The sequence below is a fragment of the Crocodylus siamensis genome, chromosome 5 (genome assembly GCF_052110815.1).
Source record: "Crocodylus siamensis isolate JL-2025a chromosome 5, ASM5211081v1, whole genome shotgun sequence".
In the NCBI taxonomy this organism is placed as follows: domain Eukaryota; kingdom Metazoa; phylum Chordata; order Crocodylia; family Crocodylidae; genus Crocodylus; species Crocodylus siamensis.
This window is the reverse complement of record NC_143399.1, coordinates 174,444,891-174,466,790: the sequence shown is the minus strand read 5'-3', so window position 1 is coordinate 174,466,790 and position 21,900 is coordinate 174,444,891. Positions and strand designations below refer to the sequence as shown.

The window sequence follows — 21,900 nt, the reverse complement described above, 5'->3', positions numbered from 1 at the left end:
TTGATGTTAATGGAGTTGGTTCGTATGTCCAATGCGTGCCATCCAATTATGAGACTCTTCGGCGTCCCGTGGGTCCCAAGTTTCTGAGGGCTCCGCCACCCCTACACCCTCGCCCATTCCACCGGGATGATGGCTGCCAGTGTGGTTTGGCCACATGTCCATACGTTGCCCACGTAGTCCCCAAAAGAAAGAGCAAAATCAACACAAGCACTACGACAAAAGGGCTTCGCCTGGTCAGATCAGCTGCTTCAGCCGGACTACACTCGTCCTCCAATAACAACTCGCCCTCTGTGGGTCAAAGAGTCCCTAGTGAGGGCTTGACCAAGTTCTCCCTCCTCCTGTTAAAGCTCTCCGTGAGCTGTGCCCCTATTATGGGAGCTACGGTACCCAGATTCAAATTGGGCCCTTCTAATATAATCTTTACAGTACCCGGCTCCAGCTGGGTTCCCTCCCTTCCCAGCCGGTAAATCAACAGTCCTGTACCCCTCAGGGGGCTTGCCGCTTGGCCTCAAGACCCCAGTTGGGGTTGAGCCCTTTTCCAGAGGCATCCTCTGCAGCGCCCGCGGGCCTGCTCCATCACCTCCACATCCTTCTTCCGGTTCCGCTTTGCCTCCGCTTGTCAGCCCAGGCCTCTCTTTTATGCTGGCGAAGGAAGTACCGGCCCCTCCCTTCCCCACACACCTGGCTAAGGGGGATTTCTGCCTGTCTCCTTGGGGCTGCGGGCCTGGGGCCACTGGCCCTTCACTCAGGCTGGGAGCCAAGGAGCCTGCTGGCTCTTTCTCTCCCTCACACATGGTTACTTGCTACATGGAATTGTCCATAGCTGTCATCTGTAAGATAGCAAATATGCCTTCCTGTGGAAATGCTCACAGAAGTGGTAAGCTGTTGTTTAGTTTAGTTGTATAGTGCCAGCTGTTCCATGTATTGGTGTACAGTACTAGTTAATGCTGGGTAACAACCTAAGATCTCTATGATTGTAACTTAAATTAAAAGGACCGTAAAATAGTCATACTGCAAATTGCCTTCAACATTCTAATCACGTGCAGACTGACTTGCTAATACCTCCTCCAAAGTCTTCTCTGCAGTAGCCTATACCATGTGCCCTAACTGTATGCTGAATGCTAGAATAGTGCTGGTCACTTCACAGACAGATGTAGAGGCTTGCATTCTCCCTGAAGTATTTTTCTGTTGGAGCTCTAGAGATAATATCTTGTCATGTAGTGAGGATTGCCTGTTTTCTGGGAACATTTGTTGGGACAAAATAGCCCAGTGAATCTTTCTAAGATGTGCAAGAAGATCCTGAGACCTCAGTGTACACAAACATGTCTGGGGCATCTACTTAGAGGTCCAGGCTTTCAGCATTAATTTAGCTCTCCAGTTAGCTTCAAGGTTGTAGATTGTTTTTACATTGTATTCATATCTTTTCCAAGAAATCTAGGAATCTGTCACATGTAAATATTGAAAACAAATATATATTCATAAGAAAATAATTGCACATGCTCATCTGCCTGCTTCCAGGATTAAATCCTGGAGCTCAGGATTTGTGCAATAAGTATTGTATTTCACTTAAAGAGCAAGAATAGCTCCTTAGAGTGCTTGTATGATTCTGCTACATGTAGATACATTAAAACCTATTCTCCAAGTTAAAATTAAAATCATATTGCATAAATACTTTCAGTTCTCCTTCATCTCCTTTCCCTGCCTTCCATAATAAACTAAAGATTGATCCAGAAACTGGATGCACATCATCACTTTGAATCATAGGAGATAAACCAAAGCTAAAGTATTTAGTCTAATCATCCTCAGTGTATACCTGTCATACAACAGTTTAAAACAATATGTTGTTGTTTTGGGGGTTTCTGGAGGGGTTTTATTTTTGGGGGGAGTTTGGGATTTTTTTGCTATCACTGTAAATCTCTGCACTAATATCAGTCCTTGAGAAATATTGGAGTAATAGCAGTAAGGTTCTAAGTAGGTTCTACTTGGGCAACGTGAGATAATAAAAGATTCATCTTTTGATAACTGCAGGCAATGCAGATCCTGAAGGACAAGGTTTCTGTCAAGCAGGCTTCAGTTTGGATTTTTACAAGGTGAGATTCTGCTTTTGAATTTCTTAGATTTTATTCTGGTGTTATCCCAAATGGCTTCTTCCTTCACTGCGTCCAAAGCTCTCTGCCATCCTGGTGACTGGCAGTTTATTCTGATTTTGTTTCAAGTTAATTTCTTTAGAAAGTTCTTGCAGTTTCCCAAAATTTGTGTATTTGAAACTTAACAGTTTCATTTAAAGAACAGATAAAATATGTTTATCAATTTATTTTTGTTGGTTGCATGTACTCCATCTGACTTTTTGATTTGTCTGGTTTCCCTTTCAGCCTGTGCTTATAGCAACGCTGTGTTGCAGTAATCACCCAAACCTTCAGAAAGAGCAATGATTTTGGCTACCTCAGCTTTTGGTGTGCTTACCTTGTGTTGCTTTCCAGGGGCCATTATTGCAGAAAGTGAAGACCAACAGCTCTATAGCATATTTCAATTAAAATAAATTATATTAGACTCCTTTAGAAAGAAGACAAAGCTGGTCAGGCAACCTGTGCTTTGTCTGGAGTTGGGGCAGGGAAAATGTGTTGTGAGCAACATGGTTTAGTAACAAGCAGTAAGAACGAGCACTAGGAATATCTTGGCAACTAATGAATCATCTGTGCCACTGCTAGATCACCAGAACCTCACATGTGTCTCTAATCATGTCAACTGTTTCCTGTTTTGGTGTCTCATTGTTTCCACTTCACATGCACATTGTTCTTTTGGCACAATTCTTTTGGCACACTTCCCTTTGTTGATAGGCTGTAAAGTGGGTAGAACCCATTATATTTAGCACTGGTTTGGATATGTTAAGCATTACCATTGCCTGTGTCAACCTTTATTTATGCTTAGAAAGAAATGGCTTTCTTTTAGAACTGTTGTGTAGCGGCCAGAGGACAAGTTATCTCCATGATTGAGGAGATAACATCTAAGTCAGCCCTTATGCTTGTATTTAACTTTAAAGTGAACTATTTTAGTGATTTCCTGAATTGGGAGCTCTGTCGTATGTTATAGCCCTGAAACAATGCTATTTGTCTAGATATAATTGTTTTAATTGTTCCTCATATTTATGTTTTTAAGCTCTGAAAAAGGTATCAGTCATAGCTTAATATTGTTCCTTTCTGGTTTTTTGTAGAATGGGGACCTGATAGTAGGAGGACCTGGTAGTTTTTATTGGCAAGGTATGTTCATTTGGTTAACTTAAACTAAAAAGTAAAGTGCAAAGTGTAAGAGGAAAAGTTTGTTCTAGTTTCTCAGTGTAAGGTCACAAGCATTCTCGTCTCACTCACACAAGTATAAATAAGGAATAACTGCTCTGAATTCAATGAATTGTTAAGCAATCAGTGCAAGAGAGATCAGAATCAAATAATGGATTCTACAAGACATGAAGCAAACAGGTATTTAATATATTTATGTTGATATTTTTGAGCATTTGTCTTTTAAGTAACAAGCTGAACTGTATTTTCATCTGGAAGAAAGTGTCATTTATGCAGTAATATGTACAACTTACAGTATAACCTACTGTTTATTAATGATGGGAGTATTGCATCACATTATGCATTATAGTGTATGTATCTATAATGCAACTGTGAAGCTGGTATCTTAACATTGCATTTTATAGATGTTTGCTTTCATTTTGGCAATGGCAAATCTTTTCTCCTCCTCCCTTGATTTGACTACTTGTGATAAGGTTCATACATCATTTCTGCTGAGCAGGGAGATGTTTTTAACTATGTGTGAGGCCAGTTGTTGTGTTATACCTGCATTTTTGCTGTCATTAAAAGAGGAAGATTCTGGTTCATCATGACTCGATGCCAAAGAATCTATAGCTTTGTCCCTTCCAGTGAAAGAGCGCTGCCCTTAGCTTCCCATGTCTTATTGATCTGTATGGAGAGGCTTTGCCTGTCAAAGTTTGATTTAGACATATGTAGGACTCCGAAATATACCTAGAATTACAGTTATGGTTAATAATGTATCGTGCTCCATGCTATCCCCCTCCTTTTGAAAGATGAGGAGAGATATTGGCTTAAGTATCATCGTCAGACGCCCAGACTGGTAGTAGGAAAAGGCTGCTCCAGCAGAAGTGTCTGCTCTTTATAAGGGAAGTGTTACAAAGATTAATTGTTTTGAACATGATATAGTAAGTGGTGTATGAAAACCATGTCTTAAATTACAGTTAATCTTAAACTGTAGGTAACCTTTCATTTTAGGAGTTGGCTGTTCTTTAAATCCTTTTAATTTGCAATGTTGTTTGAATGCAGGTCAGGTAATTACTGCCAATATTGCGGATATCATCACCGATTATTCATTCAAAGATATTTTAAGGAAACTAATACGAGAAAAGCAAACTGGAGTGGCCCCACCATCATATGATGATAATTACCTTGGTAAGATATATATGCCCAAAAATCAGTGGCCACCTATTCATGTGCTCCGAGGTGGGTTGTTGTTTTAATTAGAGTGGCATTCAGGAGCTGCAGTGTCTTATGTTTTCAGTGTCCTGTGTTTCAAAGTGGCAGCTGGGTGCTTTAACTAAAGCTCATTTGATGAGCTTTAGTTAACGTGCCCCAGCCATCATTTTGAAATGCAGGGATGCTGAATACACAAGATGCTGGAGTGTGCTTATTAGAACACTCCAGCAGGCTCAATTCATTAAGTCTGCTCCAGCATGTTCTAATCGGAACGCATCAGAGCTTGTGCAAAAATGCCCAATAGAATGATCTTAACGAGAAAGCAAATCTTGAATTATTTATGCCCCAGTTTGTGAATACTTGGAACATGCTTCCCAAGCACAGGAGCAATCCATTAGTTTGCTAATAACTTCATTAAGACTACTCACATGTTTGGCCTTAAGCACAGTTATACATCTCTGCAACAACAGATCCTAAGTGTTGTGTGTGCAGTCCTCCTTAGAGAGGCTATGGAATCTTCATTTCTGGAAGTCTTTAAAAGAAGACTTTAGATAACTGTGTATTGGAGATAATTAAGCAAGGATGATCCTGCCTTGAATTAGACTTCTCAATGCCCCTTCCAGCCATATTTTTGTACAGTTATTTTCTATTCTTGTTTTGTCTTTAATGTAGTTAAGTATACATTAACTTTTAAAATATACATCATTCTAGTCACAGAAAATTGATTGAGTTTATGATAATTAGAAACTATTTACTGGTAAATTGCTGAATGAAAAGAAATATTATTTTTGTAATGATTTGTACAGTAATTCTTCTCTTACTGAAGTTTAAAAAACAAACTATAATTGACTTTACTGACAGCAGAAGTATGTCCGAATGCATAAAAAACAAATACAATATCTCCTTGACTACATGCTTTAAAAGAAAGCTGACAGCCTGCCCCATGAGAACTTTGCATAATGTATACATATATCGCTTGTAAGAAATGTTGCTTTCTTCTCCATGATTGTAGAAATGCTGTACTGTCAAACAGTTCAGTGCACATAAACTGCTTCCAAAATGGTCGAAAGCAGTTTAAGTTAAGGTTGGGTGGATGTAGTATCAGACTTAACTGATTAAAATTAAATTGGTTTATTGAACTTCTGTCCCAGATCCCCTCCAGATTCAAGTTAACTCACAGTCTTCCAGCACTTCAGGATGCTTTGCACCTCCCCCACAACTCCCCCCCCCCCACGGGGTAGATGGGTTAGCCCTAGCCCAGGTGCAGGCATTTATTTTGGGCAGAGGGCCGCTTACTGAGTTTTGGCAAGCCATTGAGGGCCACATGACAGGCAGCCCAGGGCAGATAATTTTCTAAATTTTTAGGGGCCTTGTGGGCCAGATAGAATGGCTTGGCAGGCTGCATCTGGTCCCCGGGCCGCATTTTGCTCACCCCTGCCCTAGCCCAAGCTGTCTGCTCCAGCCAAGCCAGGGAGGTATGCTCTAGCACAGTCTGGCTTCTGGTCTGGGCCACTGTGGGCATGTGGCTGCATTTCTGGGATCAAAAGTGGATGTCTGTTCACTTGCTTCTCAGTTCGATCTATGCATCTTAGTTCAACCTGCAAAGATTGAATCGATTCAGCCTCAGGCTTTCTGACTGGCTGTACTTAGCCTGGAAATTAAGCATCTAATTCACAACAGATGTGTACACATGTACTTTAATATGCAGTACCCTATTCTACTGTGCATTAAAGCGGTGTGTAAAAAAACTGGGCTAATATGCTAATGCTCAGTAGAATAGGCTACTGTGCATTAAGCATTACCTAAAAAGTGTGCACTTGTGCTATAGTGCATTTGTGCAGCCTAATGCACATTTATTTAGTACCTCAGAGGTACTAAATTTAATGCACTTTAGGAAAAGCACATTAATGCACTTGTAGACATACACATACAATCTTTTGTAAATTCTAAATCCCAGTAGGACTAATCTGCATCTCTAGGTGTCTAAATATCTTTGGAAATCTGTCTTTGAATTACATTAATAGTTAAAACTGGAGAGTGAAACAAATGGACAATAAATAAGTATTAACTAAAAACATAGCATTTACACATAATTTTTATGTGAATTATAAAATATTAATGCTTTGAAGGCTAGTCTTGGGATATAGTTAAATTGCCAGACTGTTCCCAATGATCTAGGCCTGCAGACTTAGTGAGCTTTTCAGACTTACAATGAAGTTGGTCATAACAAATAACTTTTCTTTGTAATCCAGTCTTGGATATACTAGTTTATAACATTTTATAGAGATTATTGGACCAGAAAACAAATCTGATTATTCTTCCAGAAATGTCTTTCTTTGGAACTAAATGATTTGTCAGGTTCTGTTCTTGTAATTTATTTTTAAACAGGATACTCAGTGGCTGCTGGGGAATTTACTGGCGACTCTGAACAAGGTAAGAACCCTATGTTCCTGACTGCAAACCATCTGACTGGTCACTTATCTGCTTACTGAACAATATAATGGCTTTTACATATTAGAAAGGTAAGGAATAGTTCAGAGGAATTCCTGAAAAGGAATAGCGTTGTCTGTACTTAATATGCTTAGACAGAAATCTTACCTTGGCTGCTGTATCCAGAGAGAATGGAGCTTCATCAGCCAAATCTCTACATCCTTTTGCTTAGCTGTATTTTCTCCACATTGGAAGATAGGAATATCCTCCACAGTGAAGATAGCTGGAAAACTAGCTTTTGTCTACTTAGCTCATGTATCCAGAGCAGGGCAGGATTGGTAGCAGGTTGTTCAAAAGTTCATCATGGTCTGTTGGTATGTATTCAGGTGTCTGCTCAGTGCTAAAGCCTGGTTTGCTCCAGTTAAGCTGCCGTGGTACCACAGTTAACTTGGATATGTCTTCATATACTGCAGTTGCGCTTCCAACTACAATGTAGGCAATCTCTTTGAAAAGTTACAGATGCAGAATTAGAGTATCTCAAGTAGCATGCACCACATGGGTGTTACTGTGAGCAAAAGCAATGAACGTACAGAAAAAGATAAGAATTGCCATTTACTGCACCTGAATATAGGTCCATCTTGCCCAATCCTATGTCATGCAATGGCAGAGTGGATGCTGAAAGGAAGAGTGAACTGGGTATGACCATAAATGTAATATATATCATCCAATGCACCAAATGCCCTGATGGAAAATACATAGAAGACTGTATATAAACTGTGCACCAGAATGAACGCACACCGGAAATCTATCAAAGACAAGAACAACCAGTTACCTGTGGGAGCACATTTCTCACAAGAAAACTACTCTCTCTCCAGTCTCTTAGTTCTAATCTTCAAAGGGAATTTACAAAACATTTTTCACAGACATGCCTACGAAATTCACTTCATCAACAATGAAGTGGATACAAAAAATCATGGATTAAATATAGACATTGGATTTCTGACACATTATAACCTGCCTAATATCTGACTCCCCAGGTACCTCTCCACTATTTACTAGCTACATTCATTCCCCTTCCCTTCCTTTCCCCCCCCAGCCTGTCTGTCACCCATTGACTCCTTAATTTACATCTTCACTGACTGCCTTTCTTGCATGCATATCGGCCTCTGGTTTCTTTACTATTCATTCCATCCAGGAAGAGCACACACCAACTGTAGATGCTTCCTCAGCCTGACGAAGGGTATTTCTACCCAAAAGCTTGCTAAGAAGAATTTTTCCAACTATTTGGGTTGGTCTAATAAAATATATCATATTTACCCAAAGAACCTTGTCTACCTATGTCCTTAGACCAATATGGCTACAACCTGTCCCCCTGGATATGACCAGGGTTTTTTCCACTGTTCTGCTGCCACGTGCAGCTTCCCACATTTAAGGTGTAGGCTGTTTTGATTTAGCAACTCTATCCCAAACTCCTGTGGTCACACTTATCTATACTGAATTTCATTTACCATTTGGTGGCTTATTCTCTCAATCATGTCAGATCCTTCTGTAGTTCCTCACGGTTTGCCTTGGTCTTTACCACTTTGAATAACTGTGTGTCATCCACAAATTTGTCCACCTAACTACTCACCCCCTTTTCAGGTCATTTATGAATATGTTAAACAGCACTGGTCCCAACACAGATTCCCTGGGGGACCTTGCTGTTTACTTCTTTCCATCTTGAAAACTGGCAGCTTGTGTACCTGGTAGCTAGCTCTTGTTGCTGAGAGCAGGGCTATTTGCTTAGTCCATTCCCTAACGTGTAGTCCGTATTCTTTAAGAATACAGTGCCTGGGATAGAGTATTTGCTGCCATCATCCTAATGCATTATGTTCCGTGACACAGTAAGAAGTTTCCGTATCCTCTCTTCCCCACCTAAAACATACAGTTCAAGGGCAAGATTAAAATCTACATTTATAAAGAGAGAATATATTATATAAGAAAGTGAAATATGGAATTAATCATGTAAAGAAGGAATGGATTAACTGTACATGAACAAAAATGCATAAAACAATAATGAACAAGATTCGTTTAGAAGCAAAGGCTTTTTCATGGATCTAATAAATTCTACATGCAGGTATTTTTACAACTATTGTACATTTAGAATAGGAGCTTTCATCTACAGGAATCTGAAAGCACATTACAAAATCAATAGCAATATTTGCAAACAATACATATTTGTATCAACATCAAAGTATACCCACTTGTTAAGAGAAAATGCATTAGTAACATAACAGTAGAGTAACATGTGCTATAAATTTGGGAAAAATAACAAGGAAGAATTTTCAACCCTGATTCTAGGTAAGCAGAATGTTATGATTGCCATGTTTCACAAACGATCCAGGCAGAGACTTTGAAGGTATGGGTGATACAGAAGACCTAATCAGAAAAGACAACATACAGCTATGGAAAAACAGTGTTTTCAGTAGAAGTGCATATAATTTCTGTTAGAGGTTGCTTTGCTGTAGCAGCTGTAGAAATTAATCTTGGCTGTATCATGGCCACAGGAGTCATCTGAATAGTCAGAAAGTTGACCCACAGTGTAAATATCCTAGTAGGCACTAGGAGGGAAAGGACTCTGTCCAGGTGTAGACTAGTTCAGTGTGTAATGGTGCATATACCTAGAGATGCCGATAGATACATTTTATAAATGTAAAAATTTTGCTGAAGTGTTGCCATGAAGTACTGAACATTTTGGTAAGGCTAGCAGCATACCCTTCAATGATAGGGCCTATATGTTAGGAAGATTCCAGTGACTGGGACTCTGTTTGATGTTCTAATCATATAAAATAACTGAGCAATTAATCATTTTTTCTCTTCAGAATTGGTTGTTGGAGTTCCAAGGGGAGCACAGAATTTCGGATATGTATGTATTGAGCTGATATTTCATCTATTCACACTAAATATATGAGCTAGATTGCTTTGAAGATGAAGCCCAAGTGTAAAGTCCAGGGTTATTCAGATTTGGAGTTATAGTTTAATGCTCACTCTCTCTATTTATTTACTGTAAAGAAGCTGTCTTTAGTGGTATAAATTGAATATCAGACATAAGAAGTCATGAAAAGTGTTTTGAAGAGAAGAGTATGCTTCCCTTAAAATTTCATGAGCAGTCTGCCTGGTAAATTGATAAGCCTGATTCGTAGCCCTTGTATGTCAGTATAACTTTGGAATGTAAAAAGAGTGCCAAACTCTAGCCTCCTATTAAAACTTGCTGCGCATGCCGCTCTTCCTCTGCATATATATTTCATCTGAATTCAGATAATTTACATATAGGTGTATTACATGTGGCTTCCACATCATTGTAGTGTCCAAGTGCCTCAAAATTTTCAGTGTAGAGATGCACGTAGCTCCTCTGTAATGCAGGGAAGTACCCCACTCCTTATTTTGCATACAGGGTACTGAGGCACAAAAAGTGTAGAAGATTGCCCAACACCACTTATGAAATCTGTGGTGGAGCACAGAAATGACTTCAGACATCCCAAATCCTAGTCTATCATCCTAACAATTGGACCACCCTTCAATTTCCTTTAAAGATGCCTGTTGCTACATTGTAGTTTATCATGATGTGATTGAAATCTTGTATTTTTTTTCTGTTACCAGGTTTCAATTATTAATTCTACAGACTTGACATTCATTCAGAATTTCACTGGTGAACAGGTAAAGTTAAAAAAACATAAATAATAAAATATTCCATCTCAAAATAATGTAATTATAACCACAATATTATCATATTTACTCAAATTTAAGATGAGGTTTCTTTCCTCATTCAACATGGGGAGAAAAAGAGTTGAATATGGTCCAAGCAGAGAGCTGCAGTGGCCTGACCTCAGCCCCAACCTGGGGAGTGCAGGCATGGAGGGAAGCAAGTAGTGAAGAGGAGGTGCAGGGAGCAAAGGGCAGCTAGCCTGCCCCGTCACCCACTTCCCTCCCTGCCATAGCAGTGGGAGGGATGAATTTAAGATGGCCCTTCAATAATTAAGTTTCATACATGAAATATAATAACAAATTTATAATTTTCCATGCATAGAATCTAATTATTGGGGGGTTGTCTTAAATTCAAAGCCATTTTGGATTTGGGTAAATATGGTACAGTGTGAAGTGTATGTTACAAAGTATTTTCTACTTTTCAGAATTATTATCCAGAAGTACAGGAGTTTGTCAGATTTAAAAAAAAAAAGGTTTTTATTGAGTAGAAGATCTTAACTTGCATGTTGCTTTTTGCTTACAGATGGCATCTTACTTTGGGTATACTGTTGCAGTATCTGATGTTAACAATGACGGGTAGGTTACCCAGTGCACCCCAAGCCCACTGAAATTCAATATAATTGAGTGTTTAACATTTTCCCTGAATTTTCAAAAAAAGACAATATTTTTTAATATTTTGGGTGACTGGGGGAAAAAAAATCTTCAGAAATCATGATAATTCTTTTAGGGCCTGAAAGCCAAAACAGAAATGTTGAGCTCAAGTTTTTAAGCACCTTCTCTGCCAAAATGTCTGTCACAGCTGTACTGAACTTCTCTACTTCTCTAGTTGTAAGTGTTCAGTTTTCTTCCCAGCTTTGTTTCTCTCTCTCTCCTTTTCATTTTTTTAAAATTGGCCTACAGTGTTGACTGAATAAGTTTTAGAGAACAAATGTAAAAATAGTTTACTGCAAGGTGAAAAATGTTAGAGCTTTTACTGAGTGCCAGCTGCCTCACAGTAACCACTTACATACATGTATTTACCTTGTGATAAGTGGAAATTAAATTGCTGTAACTTTGCCTTCAGTGAAAGAGGAGTACGTTACCATGATTTAGCTTCTGTCTGGCTGCTTAGCCCAGGGTAGGAGAGTACACACAAATGGTTGCTGCTAAACATTTGGTAAAGGCCTTTACCCTTTCTCCTGTGTAGTAAGTCATTTGCATGGCCATGTCCTTTCTAGAGACTTTCTTATTGATCACTGAGAAGATGTGCTTGGGACAGTAACGGCAATTCTATCTCCTAGGATTCAGAAAGGCAAGGCTATTATTGGAAAGAGATGGGTAAAAGTTAAAAGCAGTACTGTGTATTCTGCCTTTCTGAAAAGCAGAAGTCTGCTTTGAATCAAACTGAGATCAGCCAGAACCACACCAGCAACCTCAGTTACTTGGGTGGCACGCCCTTCAAAAGGTCCACAGCTTGTTGGCCCCTGAAAGCTCTTTACAAAGGAGCAATGTTCCGTGGTTGTTTTAAGAGGCCAACCTGAAGAGCAATGCCTCTTGAGCTCAAGATAATGCCTTCATGACACAGATTTTAGGCCTTAGTCCAGCAAAGCACTTTAGCAATGTTGACAATAATTTTGTGAATGGTACTTTAAGTGTTATTGTTGGGGCCTTATTGAGTGAATATTAGCATTAGTTGCTTCTGATGGATGTGAGGATTTCTACTGTCTAGAGCTCTGGAGTTTTCCTGGTATTACTTCAGGGTTATAATTAGGTCTGTAGGTATTTGGCTGTTGCAGAATATCTGACTTTTCTACTTTTCATTTAGTGTTTAAACACCAAAAGATATTCAGTATCTCCATACAAACAGTGACCCTCAAAAGGATCACAGAGGTAATAAAAGGAGAGGTAGGAAGTCATGAGGCATTGAAAGAGTTATTGTAACTTCTAAAATAAGAAAATAACATTTCCAGAGTAAGTTTGGGATAATTAAAAATTTCAAACTATGAGGTTAAATGTAGCAACTATAGTTTACATTTTTCCACCTTTCAGAGTAAGTATGACCTTGTAAAAAATAATAACACTTTTTGTCCTTGAATAAAAGGTCTTCAAATTTGAAAGAATTGAAAACCACTATACTAAATCATAAGAAGCGCTTTATGGAGCTTCCCTTACTGACCCAAACTACTTCCTGCACAGGTTATTTTCTGCAAATCTTTCTGCATGGGAGATCTCTCAAAATCTTTTCAAACTCTTCTTTGTGCCTTTAATTCCAGTATCAACAATATAATCAAACTGCTTTGGAGGCTTGTGTGGTCTCTCTTCCTATATCTGAAAGGAAATCTAGTGACTCTCCAAGATCTAGAGATTCTACAGGAAGCAAAACATAAAGGAGCTTCACTTGAAAATATGCCTGCTTGCAGGCCAGTCAGATGAATTGCACATATACTAATAGAAATATATCTGTAAAGGTGAGACTAAGGGCAAGAGCAGACAAAACGTTTACGCTGGCGCAATTGTCAAAACACAGGTTTTTAAAAAAAAAACAGTGGGAAGTCAACACAGATACCTAATTTAGGATAATTTAGCCCCATATACTGAATAATTACACCTGAGAGAATCAAAGCTAAAACTCTGTTTTAAGTTGCACTGGTTTAGATGCCATCTATCCATGTTCATCTTGGGGGAGCACTTTGAAGGCAAACAAGCTAATACCTGCTCACCTGCTGCTTGATAATGAGGAGGTATAATAGCTGCTTACTTCATGCAGCTACCCAAGGATAGTTGCACATCTGACTTATTCCTGATCCCAGTATATAAAACTGATTAAAATTATATTGATATGTGTTCATTTATCTATGCCCTAAGTTTGACCAAAAAAAAGCTGAAGGAAAAGGCCACTTAAGGCCACTTAAAAGCAGGGAGAAAAGTTGTTAAATAGCTGGGGATTAAAGAAGGGTGGAGGTATCAGAAGCAAATTGCTTGATGGGGTCTGAAATCTAGTTTTTTATCCAGCTGAAAAGATGAATAGGGTCATCATTTTTATTTTAAACTTCCAGAACTAGACCCTTTTGTATTCAAAACAAGCTAAGAAGGCAACTTTGAACCTAAACAGTTGGGTGAAATCTTCCATACTGAAGTCTGCAAGTGTTTCACAGACATGGCAGGGAACAAGGAAAAATGTTTTTTTTAGTCTGCCCTAAATTGCCCGACACTCTTAAAAAAAGATCAGGTAACAGCTTCCATTTTGTAATAAATGTATGGATAAAATTCTTAGTAAGGAGAAGGAAGAGTTTTTTCATTTTAAGCCAAAACTCATGTGTCCAATAAAAACAGTAAAATAAAATGTTTACCAGTCTTTCTTTGTACTATACCAAAGCTCCACATAGTTACACTTTGACCTATTGACACTTCCCATACTCCTGCTGTTTATTACTCAGCAGGGTACAAAGGAATTGAATAAAATTCCAGCAGGTGGTCAGCTTGTGCTTTATACCACTTTTTGATAAGTAAGGAAGCAGTAATGGCTATAGAAACCATTATGTGCTGGAACAAACAAATACTTTGATTTATGTTAACTACAACATGATGGTGTAGGGCTGAAATAAATCTAATTGAAACTGATTAATGTACCACCACATATTGAGCTACAAATATGAGTATATGCTGCTATTAATAAGTGTTGTGCTTTCTTTTGGTCCTGATGCCTTTTAAAAGGCATAATGTTAACTTGAACTTAGCTTGACATCCATAGTTCATAAAATTCTAACTTGTGCAAAACCTAACAGTGACTGAAAAGTTTCCATAACTAAGAAGGATAATGTCAATCACACAGCCAAATAAACGATTCACCTACAGTATGCAAAAACAAGACATTAATAGGCAATATCCTGGAAAATTAACCAAATGATAAAGCAAACCAAACCAGGTTTCACAGCTTTTTATTTTGTACTTTGAGAGAAATGCAAATAAAAAGTAAATGAAGATCATAAAAGATGACAGGTAAATTGGGGGCTATGTCTTGGCAGGAAACATGTGTCAGGGACATGAAGACAGGAAAGCTGAGTGCTCATGGGATTCCAGGTTGCTTTGTTGACTGTGGGCAACCAAGGACAGGCTGCAATAATTTGTGTGACTGCTCTGCCCCCACACTTAGCAGCCCAAACCCAGGAGAATGCAAAGATGATAAAGAGCCCAATGAGCCCCTTTTCCATGGACTGCATGTGGTACACAGTGCCCGTGCATGTTTCAGGGAACTCATGGACAGGATTCCATGGGAAACCAGTCTGAGGGAGAGAAAGAGTCCAAGAGAGCTGGCTATACTTTAAAGTAGCCTTACTGAGAGTGTAGCAACAAACCATCCTGATGTGCAGAAAGACTTACAAGTATGGCAGAAAACCAGCTTGGCTTAGCAAGAAAATTTTCAGTAAACTAAGTCACAAAAAAAGAAGCTTATAAGAAGCGGAAACTTGGACAATAAATAGGGAGGAGTATAAGAGTATTAGTCACGCAGGGATGAAATCAGGAGAGCCAAAGCACAACTGGAATTGCAGCTAGCAAGGGACATGAAAAGTAACAAGAAGGGTTTCTACAAGTATGTCAGTAGCAAAAGGAGGATCAGAGAAAGTGTGGGTTCCTTACTGAATGGGGGAGACAACCTTGTGACAGAGGATGCAGAAAAGGCTAAAGTACTCAATGCCATTTTGGCCTCAGTCTTCACAGGTAAGGTCAGCTCCCAGACTACTGCACCAGGCAGCACAGTTTGGGGAGGAGGTGAGCAGCCAACAGCGGTAAAAGAACTGGTTAGGGACTATTTAGAAAAGCTGGACATATGCAAGTCCATGGGGCCAGATGGGATGCACCTGAGGGCGCTGAGGGAGTTGGCTGATAAGATTGCAGAGCCACTGTCCATCACCTTTGAAAACTCATGGTGATTAGGAGAGGTACTGGCTGATTGGAAAAAGGCAAACATAGTGCCCATATTTAAGAAAGAGACAAAGGAGGATCCAGGGAACTACAGACCAGTCAGCCTCACCTTGTTCCCTGGAAAAACCATGGCACAGATCCTCAAGGAATCCATTTCTAAAAACTTGGAGGAAAAGAAGGTGAATAGGCACAGTCAGCATGGATTTACCAAAGGCAAGTCATGCCTGACCAACCTGATGCCTTCTATGAAAACGTGGTTGTGGGAAGACCAGTAGATGTGATATACCTTGATTATAGCAAGGTTTTTGATATAATTTCCCACAACATTTTGGCAGGCAAGCTAAGGAAGTGTGGGCTGGATGAATGAATTGTAAAGTTGATAGAAAACTGGCTGAAGCATCAGGCTCAGATGCTAGTAATCAATGTCTAGTTGGCAGCTGGTATTGAGTAGAGTGCCTCAGGGGTCTGTCCTGGGGCTGGTTTTGTTTAATGCCTTCATCAATGATCTGGAAGATAGCAATGAGTTCACCCTCAGCAAGTCTGCAAATGATACCAAGCTGGGGGGAGTAGTCAGTATGCTGGAGGGTAGAGCTAGGATTCAGAGTGACCTAGACAAATTGGAGGATTGGGCTAAAAGAAATCTCATGAGGTTCAACAAGGACAAGTTCAAAGTCCAGCACTTAGGAAGGAACAATCTCATGCATCAGTACAGGCTGGGGGATGACTGGCTGGGCAGCAGCTCTGCAGAAAAGGACATGGGGATTACAGCAGACAATAAGCTGAATATGAGCCAGCAGTGCGCCCTTATTGCAAACAAGGCCAATGGCATACTGGGCTGCATCAGTAGGAGTGTTGCCAGCAGGTCAAGGGAAGTTATTTTTTTCCCTCTATTCAGCACCAATGAGGCCACATCTGGAGTACTGTGTTCAGTTTTGGGCCCCCCACTACAGAAAGGATGTGGACAAATTGGATAGAGTCCAGCAGAGGGCAACAAAAATGGTGAGGGGCCTGGGAGATGTGACTTCTGAGGAAAGACTGAGGGAACTGGGCTCATTTAGTCTAGAGAAGAAGAGACAGAGGGGACCTGATAGCAGTCTTCAGCTACCTGAAGGGGCGTTTGAAAGAGGGTGAAGCTAAACTGTTCTCAATGGCAGCAGATGACAGAACAAGAAGCAATGGTCTCAAGTTGCATCAAGGGAACATTAGGTTAGCTATTAGGAAGAATTTTGTCACTACGAGGGTAGTAAAACACTGGAACAGATTGCCAGAGAGGTTGTTGTATCTCCATCCTTGGAGGTTCTTAGACCCGGCTAGATGAAGCTTTGGCTAGGATGTTCTGGGTGGAGATGGTCCTGCCTTGAGCAGGGGGTTGAACTAGATGACCTCCTGAGGTCCCTTCCAACCATAATTTTCCAGGATTCTATTTTTTTTTCCATATAAACAGTTTGCTGTTTCCTAACAACCAATGTTGTAAGGGTGGGATTTTAGTAGTGCCAATGGGTATTCATGAAAAGAGTAAGGGTCACAAGATGACTAACTTTTTAATCTTACAGCACTTGTGTAAAAGGGGTTGTCTCGCAGTTAGGGCACTAGACTGAAAGTCAGGCAATCTAAACTTAATTCCTGACTTCACTGTTGGTTTCTGGTGCATTAATTGGCAAGTCCCTGGGAATCAGTTTTTCCAAGGTATTTTAGGTACCCACCTAACTCCCATTGATTTGTTAGTATTGTTGTAAATCTCACAAGTGAGGTTCTAAAGCTTTCATGTCCTAAATACCTTAAAAGTGTGTTTTGCAGTCTCTTTTCCTTAACTTCCCATTTGTAAAATACTTAATTGCCCTCCCCATTTGTTTCCCTTTTCTATACAGATATCAGGATCTTTTGGAGCAGGGATGTACAACTTTAAGGACAGACTCAAAGAAGTAGAACTATTTAGTTTGGAGAAGAGAAGACTGGGGAGGGATTCAATAGTAGTCTTCAAATGCCTGGAGAGTAGTTATATAGAGGGTGAACGTAGATTATTCTCTATGTCTGTAAAGGACAGAAAGAGAAGGTGGTCTTTAAATTGTTTAGAGTAGATATTCAGAAGAGCTTTCTCAATACAAGGGTGGCTAAGTATTGGAACATACAACTCAGAAGTTGTGGAATCTCCATCCTTGAACATTTTTAAGAACAGGTTAGACAAACGCTTGACTGGGATGGTTTTTAGTCAGAGACTATCCTATCTTGAGCAGGGACTTGTATTAGATGACCTCCTGAGATTCCTTCTAGCCCTACTGTTCTGTGATTCTCTGGTAAAGTTCATGTGCAAAGCATGCTATAATGGTAAATAATGAGATCAGTTTGTAAAATAAAGCACTGATGTTATCTGAATAACATTTTCTCTTTTGACAGCATCTGTTGCATGTCAAAGACTTCAGCTAACTTTCTGTTCAGAAAGTTAACATTTTCCATAAATAAAGATTTTTTTGACATTAAACATGGAAAGAAAAACACATTTTAAATTCTCATTCAGCATCTGCTTTTTTCTTTTTTGTAGGATGTCTGCACCAAAGGGTGGTAACTGACTTCTGAAAATGAAGAACTACATTTAAAATTATTTTACATTTTAAAGTATTCTTTCCCTTGCAGCAAAATGATATAGAGTTTAATAAAAAATAACATTCCTATACAGTTTGGGAAGCAATTTATAAAATTAAAATTCTATAGGATTCTTCCACACCTGCAGAAAAGATTATAGATCTGTGTTGCATTTCTATACAACTATTGGTTTTATTGCCTGTTAAAATCAATTGGATTTTTCCCTTATACTTAAAAAGAATATCTAGTATGGGTTTGCCAGTTTCATTGGTTGCTGTTAAGGCTTTTGAGAGATCATTTCAGGTTCAAGGTAGGAAAAGTTTTGCTGTCAATTGAATTAGGACAAGAAAATACAAGCTTCACCAAAATTAAGTATATTAGAGTCAAGTAGTAATCCTTTACAGTAACTAAGATTTTTCATATCATAAGCCTCATCTGCTATCCACTAAAAGTTACTTGGCAAGCCCACTTTTGTGAACTTTGGATCAGGTTTCATATCCTCATTTGATATGAATGTTGTGTATCTTTGATTTGCATATTGTGAGGCTAGTTCTGTTACTCTCAATTTTCCCAGAATCATACTCATTTTTGTTTTCTTTTTAAGTAGGCAATCTTTTTGTTGGTTATATTAAAATATCATAGCCATATGTTTTGTATTTAGAGCAGTAAGATAGGGAAAGCATTTCAGCTGGTCTCTTCCTTTGTATTGATTCTGGATTCTTTCTTCTGAGAACTTCATCCAAAAAAACATATAATTCAAAGAAAAAACGTGCCAGAGTATGTATTCTGGACTGAGGCCTCAGTCTCCCAGTTTCACGATTTCTATCACTGATTGTACATTAGTTGCTACTCTAGCTTCACAAAAGTTAGTCTGCTTTTAAAGCTTGTTATTTTTGTTCTATTCATCATAAGCTTCTTTGTACTTGAAAAATATGCAGGCTATATTGTATAATGCGCTGTATTTTTAGTGGATAAAATAATTTTCCCCAAAAAGAATGGCTAAAATGTCTAACATGTCTAAAATTAAGGCATCTTCTTCAATAAAGCTATCTAATGAAAAATAATTGAAATCATTGTAAGAAGTTGTTTAGAATTTAATCAACTTTATATTATTTTTTTTCCCCACGTGGTTATCTTTGGGGAGAAGGTAACTTATACACCAGAAAATATAGTATTTTGTGTCTCATTGGCAGTGTTTTTAGGACCTGTCTGAGTGTCAATAAGCCAAATTCTATGGCTATAATCTAGTAAAATCCCTGTTGACTATATACTAATGCTAACTGGTATTTGTGGCTTTTCAGTGTTCTCACTGTAGTAGTTCTTCATATTGATAACTGAACATTTTCTGAATTTCCATTGACATTGATTTTGGTTTTATTTCTCCAGCTTAGATGACATCTTAGTTGGGGCCCCTCTATTTATGGAGCGGGAATTCGAAAGTAAGCCTAAGGAAGTAGGGCAAGTTTACCTGTACCTGCAGGAAAGTGCCTTCTACTTCCAAGATGCACAGATATTGTCAGGCACCGACATGTTTGGTAGATTTGGCAGTGCCATTGCTCATCTCGGAGATCTCAACCAGGATGGCTATAATGGTAACTTCTTTCTATATTATATATTGTTGCAAACAAATTGTCTATGTACTAAATTCAGTAATAGATTGTATCTGGAGACTCCTTTTTTACAGTTCTTTCTGAGAACAGAAGAAAGGCTATTTGGAGAAAAAGCCAAATAAATAATATATAGCTACAGGTTTGTTTTTCTACAGCACATCCACTTCTTAACACAAACACCCACTGTTGAAGGAGATGAGGATCTTTCACTCATGAAAGGAAAATTAAAGGTTGAACTTTGCAAATCATATCCAGCTGAATTCAGTGCTGTAGCTGCCCAGGTACTGCTCGGCTCCCCCTGCCTCCAGCAGCTCCTTTTCCTCTTCTTCCTGCCTCTGCTGTGTCATTCCAGGCAGCAGATAATGTGGGGAAGGGCAGTGGCTGTGGGGATGTATGCATCACGTGCTCAGCCAGGTGGGGTAAAGCTGCAGTTGGGTGATTCCTGCCCCAGTGTGTGGGGCTCTGGCTTCAGTTCCCGGCCCCCTTCCACCTACTCAGCTGTCTGCAAGTGGCTGCTCATTGCAGTGAGCTAAGTGCTGGAGTAGTCTCTCCTTCCTCCCTCCAAGGGTAGACTCTGCTGTGGAAGTCTGTCACATAACAGTCATCCCTACGCTCTCCCTTCCTCTTTGTGTCCTTTGTGCATAGTGGCATTTCCCACCCCATCACCTACTATTTGCTCCCTTCCCTGACTGCTGCTGATATCCTCACTGTTCTTGGTTGACCCAGGGGAGCAGGCTCTAGAGCTGCTCGTGTCCCATTCCAGTCAGGCTGCACGTGGAGCCAGGCTCAACTGGAGACAGCAGCACTATTAGTAAGCAGGTTCCCTTCCTCCATGCTTGCTCCTGGACTGGCAGAGAACACCCACAAGAACTGAGCACAGAGGGAGGACTTGTCTGCTTCTGCTCCTGTCCCAAGCTGATTCTGGCTGCCTGCAGTGCCTGGTTGGAGTGGGCAGGAATGGCTTTGGAGCTTCTCCCACCCTTGGGGAACCTGGAGATAGTAGCAGTGGGGGGTAGAGGAAGGGAGGGGAGGGGAAGGGAGGTCATACTGAGCATGGAGGGGAAACAAGGGGGAAATTCTTATCCAATTCAGGAACTTCAAAAAAAAGTCCTAGGCTGCTGCTCCCATGTTGTGTTGACTGAAAGGGAGGTGCATTCCTACCCCTGCACCCACTCTCATTCTGCCCCATGATCCTTAAAATGTTTTTCAAAAAAGCCTGGGTATCTATGTTTTTTTGGTAGGTTGAAGAAACGCATTGAAAAAAATAAACATTGCTTTGTGGTGCCTATTTTCATTTTGGGTGCCGTAAAGCCTTCAACGTTTGTGCCCTCCTCCCCCACTTTGTCCCAGCTATTGTACATTATTTCCTCCACATGGTGGCTAAGGTTTTTAAAATAGATTCCTGATTTTTGGGTCCCAGCTTGAAACATAGAAAAAAGGCTACTTGTTAGAGGGCTGGTATTTGGAACATAAGGTCCCTTAAAAGCAATTTGAATTGGGCTTCAAAAGTCACTAGAGAATTTGAAAACCTTGGCCCCCATCTTTTGGCAGGTAAATTCATATAGTTTACTTAGTTATCTTGGCTGTTTGTTGATCTTTGTGGCTAACCATTAGCAAGGGAGAGTTTGTAATATATAACAAGCATAAATTATAAACAACACACGGCCCCAAAGCAATTAGTAATATAAACTCACTTTCAGAAATATGCTATTTGCATGAACTGTTCCATCTTATTCTTATAGTTTGTGATAGCCTGGGAGCCTTTGAGTGAATTATAGCTGTGTGTTCCCTGTGGGACTTCCTCTTATTTTACATTTTTTCCATTCCAGGATCTTCCTCAACAGCTTTATTTTCTATCTGCTTATATTTTATTGTTGGTGATGGGAACAATGGAAATATTTTACTTTTCATTGTAAGGTGTTTTACTTATGACCAAACAAAACCAATCTGATAGTATTGTTTCACTGTGTACCATTTTTTTCTTCTGCATGCTACAGTGGTGGCTGTTCAACAATGCATTCACAGATTTTTATTTTTATTTTTTTGGAAAAGGGACAAATCACAAAACAGAATTACTTAACGATCTTCTGTTAATTATGTGATAGAATAAATCAGGGAACATCTCACAGTGCTTGCTTAAATACATT

The 21,900-nt window shown here is 39.5% G+C and overlaps 1 protein-coding gene across 2 annotated transcripts in view; it reads left to right on the top strand.

Moving 5' to 3' along the window:
- Positions 1-21,900, top strand: part of ITGA8 (integrin subunit alpha 8) — a 169,431-nt gene that overhangs the window by 20,023 nt on the left and 127,508 nt on the right. For both annotated transcript variants that reach the window (XM_090047204.1, XM_090047203.1), the window contains exons 5-12: positions 2,029-2,090; positions 3,212-3,257; positions 4,338-4,463; positions 6,876-6,920; positions 9,779-9,822; positions 10,557-10,613; positions 11,185-11,237; positions 19,530-19,735. In XM_090047204.1, coding sequence (XP_089903330.1) covers positions 2,029-2,090; positions 3,212-3,257; positions 4,338-4,463; positions 6,876-6,920; positions 9,779-9,822; positions 10,557-10,613; positions 11,185-11,237; positions 19,530-19,735 — 639 coding nt within the window. The remainder of the gene's footprint in view (positions 1-2,028; positions 2,091-3,211; positions 3,258-4,337; positions 4,464-6,875; positions 6,921-9,778; positions 9,823-10,556; positions 10,614-11,184; positions 11,238-19,529; positions 19,736-21,900) is intronic.